Consider the following 15,861-nt stretch of genomic DNA (forward strand, 5'->3'; position numbering starts at 1 on the left):
AGCATTGCAGGCTAATCCGGTGTTAACTGCCATTCAAGTCAATGGCAGTTAACGCCTCATCGGGGTGCGATACTCACATCACTTTGTGAATCTCCCCTTTAGTTCTATAACCTAAAAAAGTACTTATGTTCAGGATCCCCTTACATGACCATGCTTTGAAAACCTTTTGTTGCATCTCCTGCTGGAGAACCTAGGCACCCCCCCAAAATAAGAAATGGTAGTATGTACCTCCAAATCTAAGTGTCACTCCAGTTTCCTATATATTAACATTGTGTCTTGCAAAAGGATATTGTTACATAGTAGTTACATAGTAGATGAGGTTGGAAAAAGACATGCGTCCATCAAGTTCAACCTATGTTAAATTTAGACGACAGACACTTTATCCTAAATCCGTACTTATAGTATATTGATTCAGAAGAAGGCAAACAAAAAAACCCAGTGTCATATCATCCAATGATATCTCATAAGGGGAAAAATAAATTCCTTCCAAACTCCAAGAACTGGCATTCGGATTAATCCCTGGATCAACATCCTTCCCATGTATACTTATTTGGTATATCCCTGTATTACTTTCCTTTCTAAAAAGGATGTCCAACCTTTTTTTTTTTTTAAAGATATCTATTGTATCTGCCATCACAGTCTCCATGGGTAATGAATTACACATTTTAACTGCCCTTACTGTAAATTACCCTTTCTTTCCTTTGTTGCTGAGGAAATCTCCTTTCCTTCAACCTTAAGGGTCCTTTGTACTGCCCTTGGGATGAATAGTTATTTTGAAAGCTCCTTGTACTGTCCCCGAATATATTTGTATATAGTTATCATATCCCCTCTTAGACACGTCTTTTCCAATGTAAATAAATCTAATTTAGCTAGTCCAGCTAAGTTAGATTGTTCATCCCCTTTATTACTTTGGTGCCTCTTCTCTGCCCTCTCTCTAGTTCCATAATCTATTTTCTCGGGAGTGGTGCCCAAAATTGTACCCCATATTCAAGGTGTGGTCTTTCTAATGCTTTGTAAAGGAGCATAATTTTGACCCTTTATTGGAGTTGACATAGTCTGATCAAGTCAGGATTTTTATATGTAGAAGGTATGGAAGACCTAGAGTAGGGGTGGCCAACTCCAGTCATCAAGGGCTACCAACAGGTCAGGTTTTAAGGATATCCCTGCTTTAGCATAAGTGTCTCATTCAGTGGCTCAGTGATTGACTGAGCCACCTGTGCTGAAGCAGGGATATCCTTAAAACCTGGAATTGTACCTCTGCCCTAGAGGAAGAACAAATTCAGATTCAGCACTTTCATTTATGTAAACACTTCTATTTAACATCCAGTCTATTACATATATCTTAAGAGGAAATACCAGTTACACCGGAATATATTTAGACAGTTTTGTTCTTTTCGCTCTAGTCATTTGGAAAAGGATCCCTCTTCAAGTCACAAAGAAAACTTTGCACTATAAACTTGACCAAGATTGTTTGTTACAGTTATACCAGGCCCTTTCAGTGTGGTATTTGTGTTTTTACAGAAATCTAGAAGTATATCTCCTCACTTCTGTAGCCACTATATCACAGCTGTGCAGCAGTGCCTAAGGCCCCGGACATGTTTGCTGCGTGCTTGCGGGAGCGTGCTCAGCACTGAGCCCCATACAGCCGCAATTAGAGCGGCTTTAGTAGGGGCTCACCTGCGCTTCCACGCGCATGCGGAAGCGCAGGTCTTGGGGGAATTTAAAATCCCCCCGCTTGCCGGCGAGACAGGCCGGTCACGTGAGCGGTTCGCCCAATGAGGGCGAACCAGCTCCGTGACGTCACTGGCCCGCCCCCAGCCAGTGACGCGCCCGCCCCCGGACCGCCCCCTGACGGCTGCGGAGAGCGCTTGCGGTAAGCAACCGCAAGGCCAGGGAAAGCACTCGCTTTCCCTGAGCCTCAGCACGCCAGCGGTAAGCGTGTCCGGGGCCTAAGGCTGCGCTTATAGTAAGCGCGACGGCGACGGAACGTCTGAAAATTTGGTAGCCGGGTCTATTTCATTTTTTAGAGACAGTCGCCACATGTGACTGTCTCTAAACCAATCAGACACCGCTGCCCGCCCCATTTGGTGACGTAGCTTCAAATCAAATTACAACTTTCGCTGGTGGCGATGGGTGACGTCATCGGTCGTGTCGCCGTCACTATAAGCGTAGCCTTAGACTGCTGGCAGGACTTTCAGCAAGTCATAGAAATTAGGGCGCGGAGAGTATGTAATCCAAGTAAAATTTTGAAGAAAATATTTTAGCTGCAATACAGTGGCAATTTAAAGTGCCAATTATATTATACAACGTGAATTGTTTTAACTTTTTACGCAATGAACCTGCAACAGAGGTTGAAACTACTTAATTTCCCAATAAATTCTGATCATGGTGCAAAAGGAAGAAGAAAGAAAATTCTATAAAACAGTCATTGCATGTGAGACTGCACCTTTAACAGCCAACTCCTGACACTTTTTTCTGGAGTAAACGACATGTAATCCTACTAATGTACAGTAGTATGGTTGTACCAGATCCCTATAAGCATTTTTGTTAGTCACCATAAAAGCAGTACAATTACATTTCGGACCAAAGTCACTGCTAAATCCTAGCCCACGTTAAGCCATAAGATTTTGTACCATCTAGTACAGTGTTCAACAGGGCTTCCCCAGGCATCCCTAAAATTTTCAGGTCATTTGAAAAATGGTACCAAATACAGGAGAAGTTACAATTCATCTGATCTCAGACGCGCTGTTAGAGAGGGTTTGGATTCCTTAGAATGCATCTGATCTCAGACGCGCTGTTAGAGAGGGTTTGGATTCCTTAGAATGCATCTGATCTCAGACGCGCTGTTAGAGAGGGTTTGGATTCCTTAGAATGCATCTGATCTCAGACGCGCTGTTAGAGAGGTTTTCGGTGCCACAGAATTTCGCAATATAATTATAGGGTTCCTTAACCAATTAAAGGTTGGAAACCAGTGACCTAAATAAATCTGGGCCTTCCTTTGCTCCAGAACAGCCATCCTCTCTTGCAACAAGGCCATATTTTGCATACTCACTGCAGCAGATTGCAACAATCTTCAGAAGACCTCAGTGACAGTTCAAAACATGATGTGGAGTTCCCACTTCTCTGTATTACAAAGTAACACGTGTTTCGCTGGAATTTGAACTATAACATCTCATGCTTTGTGTAAACGAAAGTTACAAATATGATAATGGTCACTTGCAGTCATTTTATACCAATCTGAAACTCATCAGCCCTTTTAACCCCTGTACCCAATTTTCCAACTCTAAGGCTGGGGCCATGGTGCCCTCGCCTGTGCGGAGGCTGTCCAGTGAGCGGGCGCTTATATGGCCATGGTGGACGGCCGGTGGGAGGGCGTCATGGAGCTGGTTCGCCCTCATTGGGCAAACCGCTCACATGACCGTCCTGTCGCACCAAGTTTTAACTGATTTCTTGCACCGCGCGAGCCCCCTCCCGCGCACACGAGCACGCCGCATGGACGCGAACACTGCCATAAGGCAGTCTGTTCGCTTAGCGTGCGGATACCTCCGCACAGTCTGCAGTACCATGGCCCCAGCCAAACTGTCCATGAAATGTCTGTGAATTGACTGTAAAACTAGGTTTATTTAATGTAACAATTTAATGTTAGAACTCTGTGCCCAGGATGTACTTGAAAACGAGAGGTAACTCTAAATGTATTACTTCCTGGTAAAACATTTTATAAATAAATGCGCTCAGGTTGTTAGGTGCAGTCCCCATTTAAAGCTGCAGTTCAGTCTTTTTATTTTTTATTTACTTCAATAGTTTCATGTGGGCAATCTCTAATTACCTAAAGAACTGCATAGCTGCCGGTCAATTCGTTCTCCGTCTATTGATCGGCAAAGTTTGGCGACATCTTTAAATATGGGGAATGTAATTGATTGCTATAGGTACAAGCATGCTTGTTAAAATAGAATACAAGAAAATTGGTCTTTCAAAGTTGTTGTTTTTTAAACAGAAAACGCTAAAAGTTTTTTTCTTACTACAGAACTGATTTATTTTAAAAAAAAAAAACCACACATGCAGGATATTGCTTGAACTGCAGCTTTAAAGAAAAAAACATTTATTTACAAAATTGCAAAGTTCATGTTTTTTGTTGTTCTAAATTGTAATATAGGAAGAAGCACTTGATTACAATTTTACAAGCAGATATCCTTGAAGTGCTACAGGGTAAAAAGGAATGAATCACCACAGAGAACATCAAAATGGGGCATCAGAAAAGAAAATATTTTAAAGTGTAGCTGGAAAGACTTCAAGCAGTGATCGGTTGCAAAATTAGATTAAAATCATGTTGTAGACTCACATGGACAAAGTGGCACCTTTTATAATATTGAACAACATTTTGCAACGGGGAGCTGCTTATTACTAAAATCGTTACATCAGTCCATATCGGCATAAGAAAATAGTGTAACAGTGATGTGAACATACTATTATTCGCCTTTCACTGTTCGAGGGCCCAGGATGTATTGAGCTGCAATGCATTGCAGACCCACATATCCTACCTTTACATTTCCTATTTCATCCTGATTACATGCTTTATAGTGGATAGTTTACCATCATAGGGAATTACCACCTTAAATCTTAAAAATAAAAAAATTGAAAACAACTTCTATTCTACAGCTAGACTTGCATTACAAGTGACATGAAAACTACCTACCTAGTAACTACCTAGTTCAAAGTATGCATATGTTGTTTGATGGAACTAATTTCACTTAGAAGCCAACATGACTGAGGCCAACAGCATAAACAATAGACACGTCATCACGACAGCCATTTAAAGCTTTAACAACAGTCACTAACCATCAGGCCAGCTGTTGAATACCTAGGAAAGTACTAATGGAAAAAACAACACAGGTATAAATGCTTTCCACGCTGCTCTTTTTTCCATGTCATGGTTTGTGATTACCAGGTAAGAAGATGAGCTGCGCGTTCGTAACTGTGCACCTGGTAGGAAGCCAATGTCATCATAAACCATCGCCAGCCCCAGTTATTATCCAGGATGAAAACCACAAAACACACAGTGGCAATCAGCACAGATCCTGTGACCTATAGACAGCTTCATGTGGTCTTGGGAGTCACATGGAGAAAAAATGAAGAAACTGAAAAACCAACACGAAAAGCTCTCTGGGCATATATGTAGAACGCCTACAAATTTCCCTCCCCTTGCAGCATGGACTCGCCACCTAGTACCACACGTGTGCTGCTTGGGCCAATAGGAGCTCGCCACGATGTTAAATCCACTCGCCCGGGGCATGCAAATGTATAGGTTTGTCGAACACTGCACAACACACACACACACACACACACACACACACACACACACACACACACACACACACACACACACACACACACACACACACACACACACACACACACACTATAGAAAGGTATACATTTATTTTTAAATCTGGAAACAGACATACACATGTATATATAATCAGTGTTCGACAAACCTATACATTTGCTCGCCCCGGGCGAGTGGATTTAACCCCCGGGCGAGTAAATATTGGCCCAAGCAGCACACGTTTGGTACTAGGTGGCGAGTAGATTTTTTTGTGTGGCGAGTAGATTTTTGGTGATTTGTCAACCACTGTATATAATTATAGCCCTAATCTTCTGAAAACAGACAACTTTCTGACACAACCAAGCAAAAAAAATTGCATGGGAGAATATTTATAAAAATATTTCATCATTTTGATTATCTTTCAAGATTAACATCAAGTCAAAAGACAGCAAACTATGACTTTGTGGGACCATCTTGACTCAAAAGTACAGGTAAAGATACCACAAGCTACAACCCACACTTCATGGCTACAATATACACAGTTCATGCCAAGATAAGATACACTGGGTGTGGAAATCACATCATTTTCCTTCCTGCCACACTTGCCACCAGCCGCTCCGATGTGCTGGCTCATCTGCCTAATTAGGCAGGAATCTCTCAATTAGAGGTGCCCTTTAAATAGTGAGCCTGCCCTGAGAAAGCAGCTAACCCGGGATCTCACACCGCCCTGGTAACTACATCTGTCCCCTCCTGCCTTATTAATTAGGGAGCCTGAATACCAAATCACTTATCTAATCACTTAACTGATAACTGTTCCCTCATAACAAGCCCCACACCCTCCTTACAAATCATTTTACATGCATTAACAGACATGCACTGGCATATGTGTGTGTGTGTGTGTGTGTGTGTGTGTATATATATATAAAACATATAATAAAAGATACATGTGTAACTATATTATATATACACACACATACTGTACATGGTCAAACATACACACCCCTCCCTGCTGCCTCACCCATCGGTGCTGAGTATCACCAGCCTCCCACATATCGGGTATATTTCTTGCTAGCCCCCTCCCCGCATCCTCACTACTGCTGGTCCCAGGACAGCCCGCGGCTGCGCAGGCCGCGTCGCTTGTCTCTCCCTCCTCCTCCTCCTCCTCTCCCCCCGGCAAGAGGACCGGGAACTTACCGTCCTGCCCTGCCGCGCGCCCCGCCTCCGCCATGCCGCCCCCCGGTGGGGAAGTCAGTGTCGGGGAGCGGAGGACAGTGAACCGGACACGGGCCTCGGCATCCTCCAGCAGCACCGCGTCATCCTGACAGCCGGGGCCGAGCGGCGCGTATCCGCGGTCTTGCGTGGTGACTCCCTGAAAGGGCAGTGGTCTTGGCGGCCATGTTTGTTTTGGGCAGCAGATAGATGCTGTTTTTTAGGTTATAGGCGGGAAAAGAGTAGAGATGTAGGGTGGGGAATAAAACGACGATTGTGTGTCAGTCTCCATAGGAGCTTGCAATCTTATTTTTGGTGTCTTAAGTGAATGATAAAGTGGCACAGGGATTCAAACTTCGTCAAAGACAGTGTTATTATTACACTACTTATTCTGTAAATAAACAAATGCATACACAATCCACTAATGCTCATTTGCATGTCTCAGACAGGTCTGCAACCCCGCCTTTCACCATTATCACACAGCACTTCCACTGCAGCATGGATTCTGGGAAATGACATGCAAATGAGCACACAGTGCCACCTTTTGTCTCAAGCTCACATTACATGAACAACCTTAGGCTGCGGTCCCAGTGATCACTGTGACGCGCGCCCGGCGGGGGGGGGCGGAGTGTGCACAGCGCTACCCGCGATCTGCGGTCTTGAGGGAGATTGCGACGGGAGGGGGCGTGGTCGGGGTTTTGTGGGGGCGTGGTCATGACCTCACACGGCTGGTTCGCCCTCATTGGGTGAACCGCTGGCAGGGGAGTGGCCACGCCTCCGTCGCCAGTTCTGAACTCAATTCCATTGAGTTAAAAATAACTGCGAGTACAGCGAGGCTGCACCTTCAGCCGGAAGGTGAGTACTGGGCCCAGCCCCATTGAGGGGCGGTGCTTACCCACACAGCGCACGCCGAGGTGTGCGCTGCAGCAGTGACTGGGACCGTAGCCTTAAGCCAATGCATGTGCTTTAAACACAGCTTTTAAACATAGGCTGGGATGAGATGCAAAGCCAGTAAACCCACTCACAGACAGACTGTTTCAACCTTGTGGGTCTCTTCAGTGTGAGGTTGGTTGTACTGGCTTTGCTGGTTTGAGACTGAGAGTAGGTTTTCATCACACATGATTAAGGTTATGGTGGGTAAAAAAGCGACAAAAACCCTCCACAGTAAAGCATATAGCAAGTGTAAATATTACTGTATGCTCATTTGCATGTCTCAGACAGGTCTGCAACCCTGCCTTTCATAGGGTGACCAGGTGTCCCGTTTTAGCCGGGACAGTCCCGGGTTTTTTAATGGCTGTCCCGGCTGCCCCGCATTTTTTTAAATGTCCCGTTTTTTTGTGCTGTTCCGGATTTGGCTATCAGAGCAGGGGGGCAGCAGAGAGCACAGAATGCCGACAGAGAGGAGAGCGGAGGCCGGAGTGACTGCAGAGGGTGGGGGCGGGGTTAGCTGCAGAGGGTGGGGGCGGGGTTATCTGCAGAGGGTGGGGGCGGGGTTAGCTGCAGAGGGTGGGGGCGGGGTTAGCTGCAGAGGGTGGGGGCGGGGTTAGCTGCAGAGGGTGGGGGCGGGGTTATCTGCAGAGGGTGGGGGCGGGGTTAGCTGCAGAGGGTGGGGGCGGGGTTAGCTGCAGAGGGTGGGGGCGGGGTTAGCTGCAGAGGGTGGGGGCGGGGTTAGCTGCAGAGGGTGGGGGCGGGGTTAGTGTCAGCGGAGCCTCAGCAGTGCGGAAGTGAGGTGCCTGCTGCCAGTCAAGATGGTTTCCCCCCCTCCATGCTCCACAGTGACAGGTAGGACAGAGAGAGAGAGAGAGTGTGTGTGTGTCTGTCTGTCTGTCTGTGTGTGTGTGTGTGTCACTGGCTCTATGTGTGTGTCTGTCTGTCTGTGTGTGTGTGTCACTGGCTCTGTGTGTGTGTGTCACTGGCTCTGTGTGTGTGTCACTGGGTGTGTGTGTGTGTCACTGGCTCTGTGTGTGTGGGGGTCAGTGGCTCTGTGTTTGTGTGTGGGTCAGTGGCTCGGTGTGGGTGTGGGTCAGTGCCCCTGTGTGTGTGTGTGTGGGGGGGGGTCAGTGCCTGTGTGTGTGTGTGTGGGGGGGGGGGGGGGGTCAGTGCCTCTGTGTGTGTGGGTCAGTGCCTGTGTGTGTGTGTGTGTGGGGGGGGGGGGGGGCAGTGCCTGTGTGTGTGGGGGGGGGGGGGCAGTGCCTGTGTGTGTGTGTGTGGGGGGGGGGGCAGTGGCTCTGTGTGTGTGTTGGTCAGTGGCTCTGTGTGTGTGTGGGTCAGTGGCTCTGTGTGTGTGGGTCAGTGGCTCTGTGTGTGTGTGTGTGTGGGTCAGTGGCTCTGTGTGTGTGTGTGGGTCAGTGGCTCTGTGTGTGTGTGTGTGTGTGTGTGGGTCAGTGGCTCTGTGTGTGTGTGTGTGGGGGGGGGTCAGTGGCGCTGTGTGTGTGGGTCAGTGGCTCTGTGTGTGTGTGGGGGTCAGTGGCTCTGTGTGTGTGTGTGGGTCAGTGGCTCTCTGTGTGTGTGGGGGTAAGTGGCTCTGTGTGTGTGGGTCAGTGGCTCTGTGTGTGTGGGTCAGTGGCTCTGTGTGTGTGGGTCAGTGTGTGTGTGTGTGTGTGTGTGTGTGTGGGTCAGTGGCTCTGTGTGTGTGTGTGGGTCAGTGGCTGTGTGTGTGTGTGTGGGGGGGGGGTCAGTGGTGCTGTGTGTGTGGGTCAGTGGCTCTGTGTGTGTGGGTCAGTGGCTCTGTGTGTGTGGGGGGGTCAGTGGCTCTCTGTGTGTGTGGGGGTCAGTGGCTTTGTGTGTGTGTGTGGGTCAGTGGCTCCTTGTGTGGGTCAGTGGCTCTGTGTGTGGGTGTGTGGGTCAGTGGCTCTGTGTGTGTGGGTGTTATGGGTCAGTAGCTCTGTGTGTGTGGGTCAGTGGCTCTGTGTGTGTGGGTCAGTGGCTCTGTGTGTGTGGGTCAGTGGCTCCGTGTGTGTGGGTCAGTGGCTCCTTGTGTGGGTCAGTGGCTCCGTGTGTGTGGGTGTTATGGGTCAGTGGCTCTGTGTGTGTGGGTCAGTGGCTCTGTGTGTGGGTCAGTGGCTCTGTGTGTGTGGGTCAGTGGCTCCGTGTGTGTGGGTCAGTGGCTCCGTGTGTGTGGGTCAGTGGCTCCGTGTGTGTGGGTGTGTGGGTCAGTGACTCTGTGGGTCAGTGGCTCTGTGTAGGTCAGTTACTCTGTGGTCAGTGGGTGTGTAGGTCAGTGACTCTGTGGGTCAGTGGCTCTGTGTGGAGATAACATTTTTTTAGATCTATTTATTATATATATATATATTTATCTTGCCTTTGGCTGTATCCTCCCCTCCAAATTCCGTTAACATGGCTGCGCGACGTCACGTAATACACATTGCTATAACAACGAGCCGCTCTGTGACGTCACGCGGCATCAAGTTGACATGACAACGGGACGCATTATGGCGCCGAGGCATCACGTGATGCCACAGTGTCATGGCAACATGTCACCATCTGATGACATCAGTGTCTCGTTGTCATGGCAACGGGGTGCATCATGTGATGTAATTTGTTTTATAAATAATTTTTTAATGTGTCCCGGTTTTTCATTTTGAAAATCTGGTCACCCTAGCCTTTCACCATTTTATCCTAAACAGTGTGATAAAAGGTCTCTCTGCAGCTCCTCACTCTCCCGTGATCAGCGGGGCAAACAACCGAATACAACCATACATTTAGCAGGGCGCAAAAAGAGAAGAGAAAACACACTATTAGTATAAATTTTAAAGTAATTATTATTATTAATTGGGGGAGCTGGAGTGCTGTTTGGATCTATTGTGATCCGTTTTTATGTAAGTGTTATTTCATTCATATTATAAATACTAATTACTTTTAAATTTATACTAATAGTGTGTTTTCTCTTTTCTTTTTGAGCCCTGCTATATGTATGGCACTGTGTGCTCATTTGCATGTCATTTCCCAGAATCCCTTGCTGCAGTGGAAGTGCTGTGTGCTGGGTGATAATGGTGAAAGGCAGGGTTGCAGATCTAACTTCCAGTGACAAAGGCGCTTCAGCACTGAATCCCTTCAGTATGTAAACAGAAAAACAGGACTGGATAAGGGTATAAATAAACTGATTGTTGTAGTAAAGTCCCCAATGCGTCATTTTTGGCGCGAAAACGGGGCGAACAGCTGCATTTAAACTGACTATTTTACTGTATACAGCACTTCTTGAAAAAGTTCTTTGAACGAAACGCGTTGAAGTTTGCTGCTGTCCCACAACCAGATGTTTGAATAATAAAGGATTTTTATTGCAAGACCTGCTCTTTCATCTTTGCTGTGCGCTGCACACCCTGGCCTTTGGAACGTTTTACCATACAGCTGCACGCTTTGGAAGGGAGACCCTGGGAAGGACAATACGTGAGTACATTACCTGGGGCTAACCCAATGAGGAAGGGGGGGTGTCTTTGGACAACCAACCCCAACCTTCAGGGTATCCTATGCCCACCTAAGGTTTAGTACTGTTTATATTATTATACCCAGTTTATGCTCCCTTCCATTATACACAGTCTTAGCACTTTTAGAGCACCATTCACAAACAAACTGCATGTCTGTACAGCCTGGGGGTTTTACAACACCTTGATTATGCAGCTGGGGTCAGACTAATTAAGCAGCCCTTCTCAACTGAAACTTAACCTCGTCACTGCTGCACTGCAAGCCTAAACATAGGTTTGCCAGGTATATGGCTGGTGACGTTTATTCACCCTGTCACATTCCTCCCCTGTTAGTGTGTGGCTGGGGCCACGCACGGCTGAAGCCCGACCATCCACCCCTTCTCTAGAAAATAAGTCAGCATTTGCATTTTCTTTTCCAGGCCTGTGCTGAATCTCAAATGAGAAGGGTTGGAGGGCTATATACCACCTGGTCAATCTAGCATTGGAGTCCTTCATACTATTTAACCACTTCAATGGAGCTTGGTCCGTCACCAGAGTAAAATGGACTCCTGCCAGGTAATGCCTCAAAACCTCGATTGACCACTTTACTGCGAGGCACTCCTTCTCAATCACTGAGTAGTTTTTTTCCCTCGGGAACAATTTCCTACTCAGAAAAAGGATCGGATGTTCCACTCTCTCAAACTGTTGTGACAATACTGCCCCTAGCCCTATCTCTGATGCATCGGTTTGCACTACAAAAGACCTGTTGAAGTCTGGGCTTCTAAGGACGGGACCCTCTGATAGACACATTTTTTGTTTGTAGAAATACATTTCAAGCATTATATACATTGCCCAGGGTTGTTTGCACATATCTCACATTTTTTAATTGGAGGGCATCTTGGTCTTCTGCCCTAAACATGCTGGATCGCTTTTCAGTGTCTTGACTTTGTATTTGGACATAGACCTAAGGGGTTGGGGGGGGAGGGGTACACAGGGGGGAAGCGAGAAGAGTGGGGACCTGGGGGGGATGAGGGGGAAGGGGGGGGTAGGTAGCAGGGTAGGGAGGGGAGGGATTGGGGGGGGGGGTGGGGGGAGACCTACAACATTGTTCTCCTGTACAGTTACTTCTTTCATTACATGCATTGTGAGGAACCTTACAATTAGGAGGTTCTCAGTTCACTTTTAGATCGTTCTTATATAACCACCACATCCCCGGATTCACTAATCTCTCATACATAGCATGTTGCCTATCCATTCATTGCACTGGGTGTTCTAGGGGGGTGGAGGTTAAAGGGAGGGGGTGAGGGGTAAAGGTGCGGGGGGGGATGGAAGGGGGAGGCGTGGGGAGGGGGTGTGTGGGGAGGGGGAGGCGTGCGGGGAGGAGTGGGGGGAAGGGGGGGAGGGGGGGGAGGGGGTGGGTGGGGCGGTGGGGGGAGAGGGTATTCTCAACTTAACTCTGCCTCTCTAGGGCAGCAAACTGAATTCTACATAACCAGGTAGATTTTAATAACCTAAAATAACTGAGCTAACTCTAGCTAACTAAACTTATGCATTGCTCCCCGCTACAGACCCAGTCGCCGCGACGTCACCTGCTGGCGTTCGTGGGGTGCAATAGTCAGGGTCTCGACAGTTCTGGAAGTCTGTCTTTCTCCGCAACGGGTCTCGGGAGACACGGTAGTTGTCTCTCAGCATCTTGACGGGAGAATCACCAGTTTCCCCTCAGCCGAGGGGGAGAGGGAGGAGCAAGATGTTGTCTGCATCATGTCAGCTGCTGCGGTCCTCCACGTGGCATGGCCTCTCCATGTCTGGTCGATCGTTGCGGTTAGTCCCTTGTTGGATGGTGCGGTGCCTTTCGATGTGGATGGGTCGCGTTAGAGGGCAATATCAGCGCCAGCCTCTGCGGGCAGCAGTCGGGCGCCTCTTGGCAAAGTGAGGCACTCCGAGTCTCCGCTGCTCCAGCACAAGGGAATGTCCTCGTCTTCAGGGGATCATCAAATCAGGTCAGGTAAGTAGCGTGGGATTTGTTTTCATTTGTCCCGTACTTGCCTTTGCTCCGCTATTCTCTCTGAGGCTCTTACTGGCGGGTCTTCTGTGTCACTGGGCCGGTTCCGGGTTGGTTCAGAGGCTCGGGGTAGGTGTAGGGTGAGGCCCAGGGCCTTCGCCAGCTGTTCCATGTCCTCAGGGTAGCAGATCGTGAGGAATTTCCCTTTGTTATTTATAACAAGCTTAATAGGAAATCCCCACTTGTATTTAATGCCCTCAAGAGCAGAGTGAGGGGGCGCATTTCTTTCCGGCGGTTGACAGTCAATTTTGACAGATCGTTATAGATCTGTAGTGGCTCACCACGGAACAGAGCTGTGTCCCACTCTCTGCAGGCTCCGGTGAGCTTGTCTTATGTTGAATAGCTGTGGAGCCGGGTTATCACGTCGCGTCGGCGGTTCGTGTCATCGGACCGCGGCCCCAGCGCTCTGTGCGCTCTGTCGATTTCTAGATCTCGCTGATCCAAATCTCCACAGATGGAGGTGAACAAGTCTGTTAGGTATTCTTTCAGTTGACCAGGCAGGACCGCTTCCGGGATGCCGCGGATCCTTCAATTCTGGCGGCGATCCCAGTTTTCTTGGTCCTCTAGCCCGTCCCGTAGCGAATGGATTTCGTGACCCAGACGGATTATTTCCTCGTCTGCGTCCAATTGGTGTTTCAGGGCCTCTTCCAGCCTGTTCTCCAGCGTTGTAGTTCGCTCTTGCAGGCCTTGTATATCTTGCTTAATCTCAGACACCGCGTCTTTAAGATCAGCTTGGAGGGATCTATGTAGTGTAGCATGGAGCTCCTCCAAAAAGGCTTTTGTAATTCCCCCGTCCGGGGGGGAGCTTTCGCCGGGACTTTCAGGGTCAGGCGGCCCCTGCTTGTGGCCTCGTGCTCCGGGCAGGGATCCGCTATCTTGTTTTTTTCCTCCCGCTTCAGCGCTCTGCTTTGCGGGAGTGAAATACTTAGATACCCCCTGGGCTGGTTGGTTTCTTGCCTTGTGCGACATGCCTGATTGTTTGGGGGTTACGTGGGGCACTTTGGGGAAATTTTCACCAGACGAAAAGTGTTTTGTAGTGTCGTTTATACGAGCGGGTCTCCGGAGCTCTCCCTTCACCCGACTGCTCCGGTTGACGTCATCGGCACGCCCCCCCTGATAGACACCTTTTTATGTCCTCAAAGGCTCTCTGACACTCCCTTGACCATACCACTTGTGTAGGGGCACACATTTTTGTGAGGTCTGTTAATGGGGCTGCAACTTCCGAGTAGTTAGGGATGAACCGCCGATAGTACCCTGCTAAACCCAGCAGAGAGCGTACCTGCGTTTTTATTTGGGGGGTCGGAACTTCTTTCAGGGCAACTACCTTGTCGGCTAGTGGCCTTACTTTTCCACCTCCCACTGCATACCCTAAGTATTTGGTTTCTGCCTTACCTAAGGCACATTTCTTAGGGTTTGCTGTGAGCCCTGCCTCTCTTAGAGATTTGAGGACCGCTTTCAGCCTATTTAGATGGGCCCGCCAGTGTTTACTATAAATGACAATGTCATCTAGGTAGGCTGCGGCATAAGCCCTATGGGGTCTCAGCACTTTATCCATGAGTCTCTGAAATGTAGCTGGGGCTCCATGCAGTCCAAATGGCATTGTCACAAACTGGTATAAACCCATGGGAGTTGCAAAAGCTGTTTTGCACTTGGACTTTTCCTCTAAAGGTATTTGCCAGTATACTTTTGTTAAGTCCAGCGTGGATATATATTCCGCGTTACCAAGGGCATCAATTAACTCGTCCATCCTTGGAATCGGATATGCGTCAAACTTGGATACACACAAAATCTTACCTTCCCATCGGGTTTAGGGACCATAACTAGTGGACTACACCACTCACTGCATGATTCCTCAATCACTCCTCAGTGTAACATTTCTTGTACCTCCTTCTCTACCAGGGCTCTACGACTTTCAGGCAACCTATAAGGACGGGAACGTACTTTTACCCCAGGTGCTGTCTCGATCACATGTGACATTAAATTAGTTTGCCCTGGCAATCAGAAAAAACATCATGGAATTGTGTAATTATTTCTAACAAGTCCCCTTTTTGTTCAGAGGACAACTGTCTACTCATTGGGATTTTATCGTCACCCACGATGTTCTCCCATGGGGGCTGAGGACCCAAGTCCGTTTCCTCCTCCACCGGGTGGATGAATAGAGACTGCTGCATCTTCCAGGGTTTCAGCAAGTTCACATGGTAAATTTGTTTACCCTTCCTGGACCCTGGTTGAGCGATCTCGTAATCCACATCACCCGTGCGGCGGAATACTTCGAGTGGGCCCTGCCATTTGACTAGGAGTTTGCTCTCACAACTGGGTAACAACATCATTACCTGGTCTCCCGGGTGAAACACTCTCATGTGAGCATTCTGATTATAATGTCTCTCCTGGCTGTCCTGGGCTGATCTAAGATTCTCCCTAGCAAAATGGCCGACCACATCTAGGCGCTTCCTAAGGTCTAGTACATATTGCAGGGTATTCTTAGAAGGGGACCGCTGTTCCTCCCAGCACTCCTTTAGGAGGTCTAGGATACCCCGGGGTTGTCGGCCATACAGCAGTTCAAATGGAGAGAATCCCGTGGAGGACTGGGGAACTTCCCGCACTGCAAACAGCATAAAAGGGAGAAGTTCATCCCAGGCTCTCTTCTCCGAATCTACAAATTTCCTCAGCATCCCTTTTAGAGTTCGGTTAAATCTTTCCACCAATCCGTCAGTCTGTGGATGGTAGACCGATGTCCCAACCGACTTGACCTCTAGTAATTTTAAGACGTCCTGCATCAGTTTTGCCATAAAATTTGTACCTTGGTCTGTCAACATAACTTGGGGAAGTCCAAACCGTGAGAACAGCTCCAACAACTTGTTGGCTAC

The 15,861-nt window shown here is 48.1% G+C and overlaps 2 protein-coding genes across 4 annotated transcripts in view; one reads left to right on the forward strand and one right to left on the reverse strand.

The window, feature by feature from the left end:
• The window catches only part of RABEP1 (rabaptin, RAB GTPase binding effector protein 1), a 64,223-nt gene extending 57,547 nt beyond the window's left edge, over positions 1 to 6,676 (reverse strand). For both annotated transcript variants that reach the window (XM_075590010.1, XM_075590009.1), the window contains exon 1: positions 6,518 to 6,676. In XM_075590010.1, coding sequence (XP_075446125.1) covers positions 6,518 to 6,551 — 34 coding nt within the window. In that variant the 5' untranslated portion in view covers positions 6,552 to 6,676. The remainder of the gene's footprint in view (positions 1 to 6,517) is intronic.
• A 1,565-nt stretch (positions 6,677 to 8,241) lies between these two features.
• The window catches only part of SCIMP (SLP adaptor and CSK interacting membrane protein), a 111,506-nt gene continuing 103,886 nt past the window's right edge, over positions 8,242 to 15,861 (forward strand). Inside the window, exons 1-3 of one of the 2 annotated variants that reach the window (XM_075590015.1) lie at positions 8,242 to 8,314; positions 10,724 to 10,918; positions 11,373 to 11,508. The gene's annotated coding sequence lies outside the window, so the exon portion shown is untranslated. The remainder of the gene's footprint in view (positions 8,315 to 10,723; positions 10,919 to 11,372; positions 11,509 to 15,861) is intronic. The other variant, XM_075590017.1, reaches the window with a different exon arrangement.

The sequence above is a fragment of the Ascaphus truei genome, chromosome 3, assembly GCF_040206685.1.
Source record: "Ascaphus truei isolate aAscTru1 chromosome 3, aAscTru1.hap1, whole genome shotgun sequence".
NCBI classification, from domain to species: domain Eukaryota; kingdom Metazoa; phylum Chordata; class Amphibia; order Anura; family Ascaphidae; genus Ascaphus; species Ascaphus truei.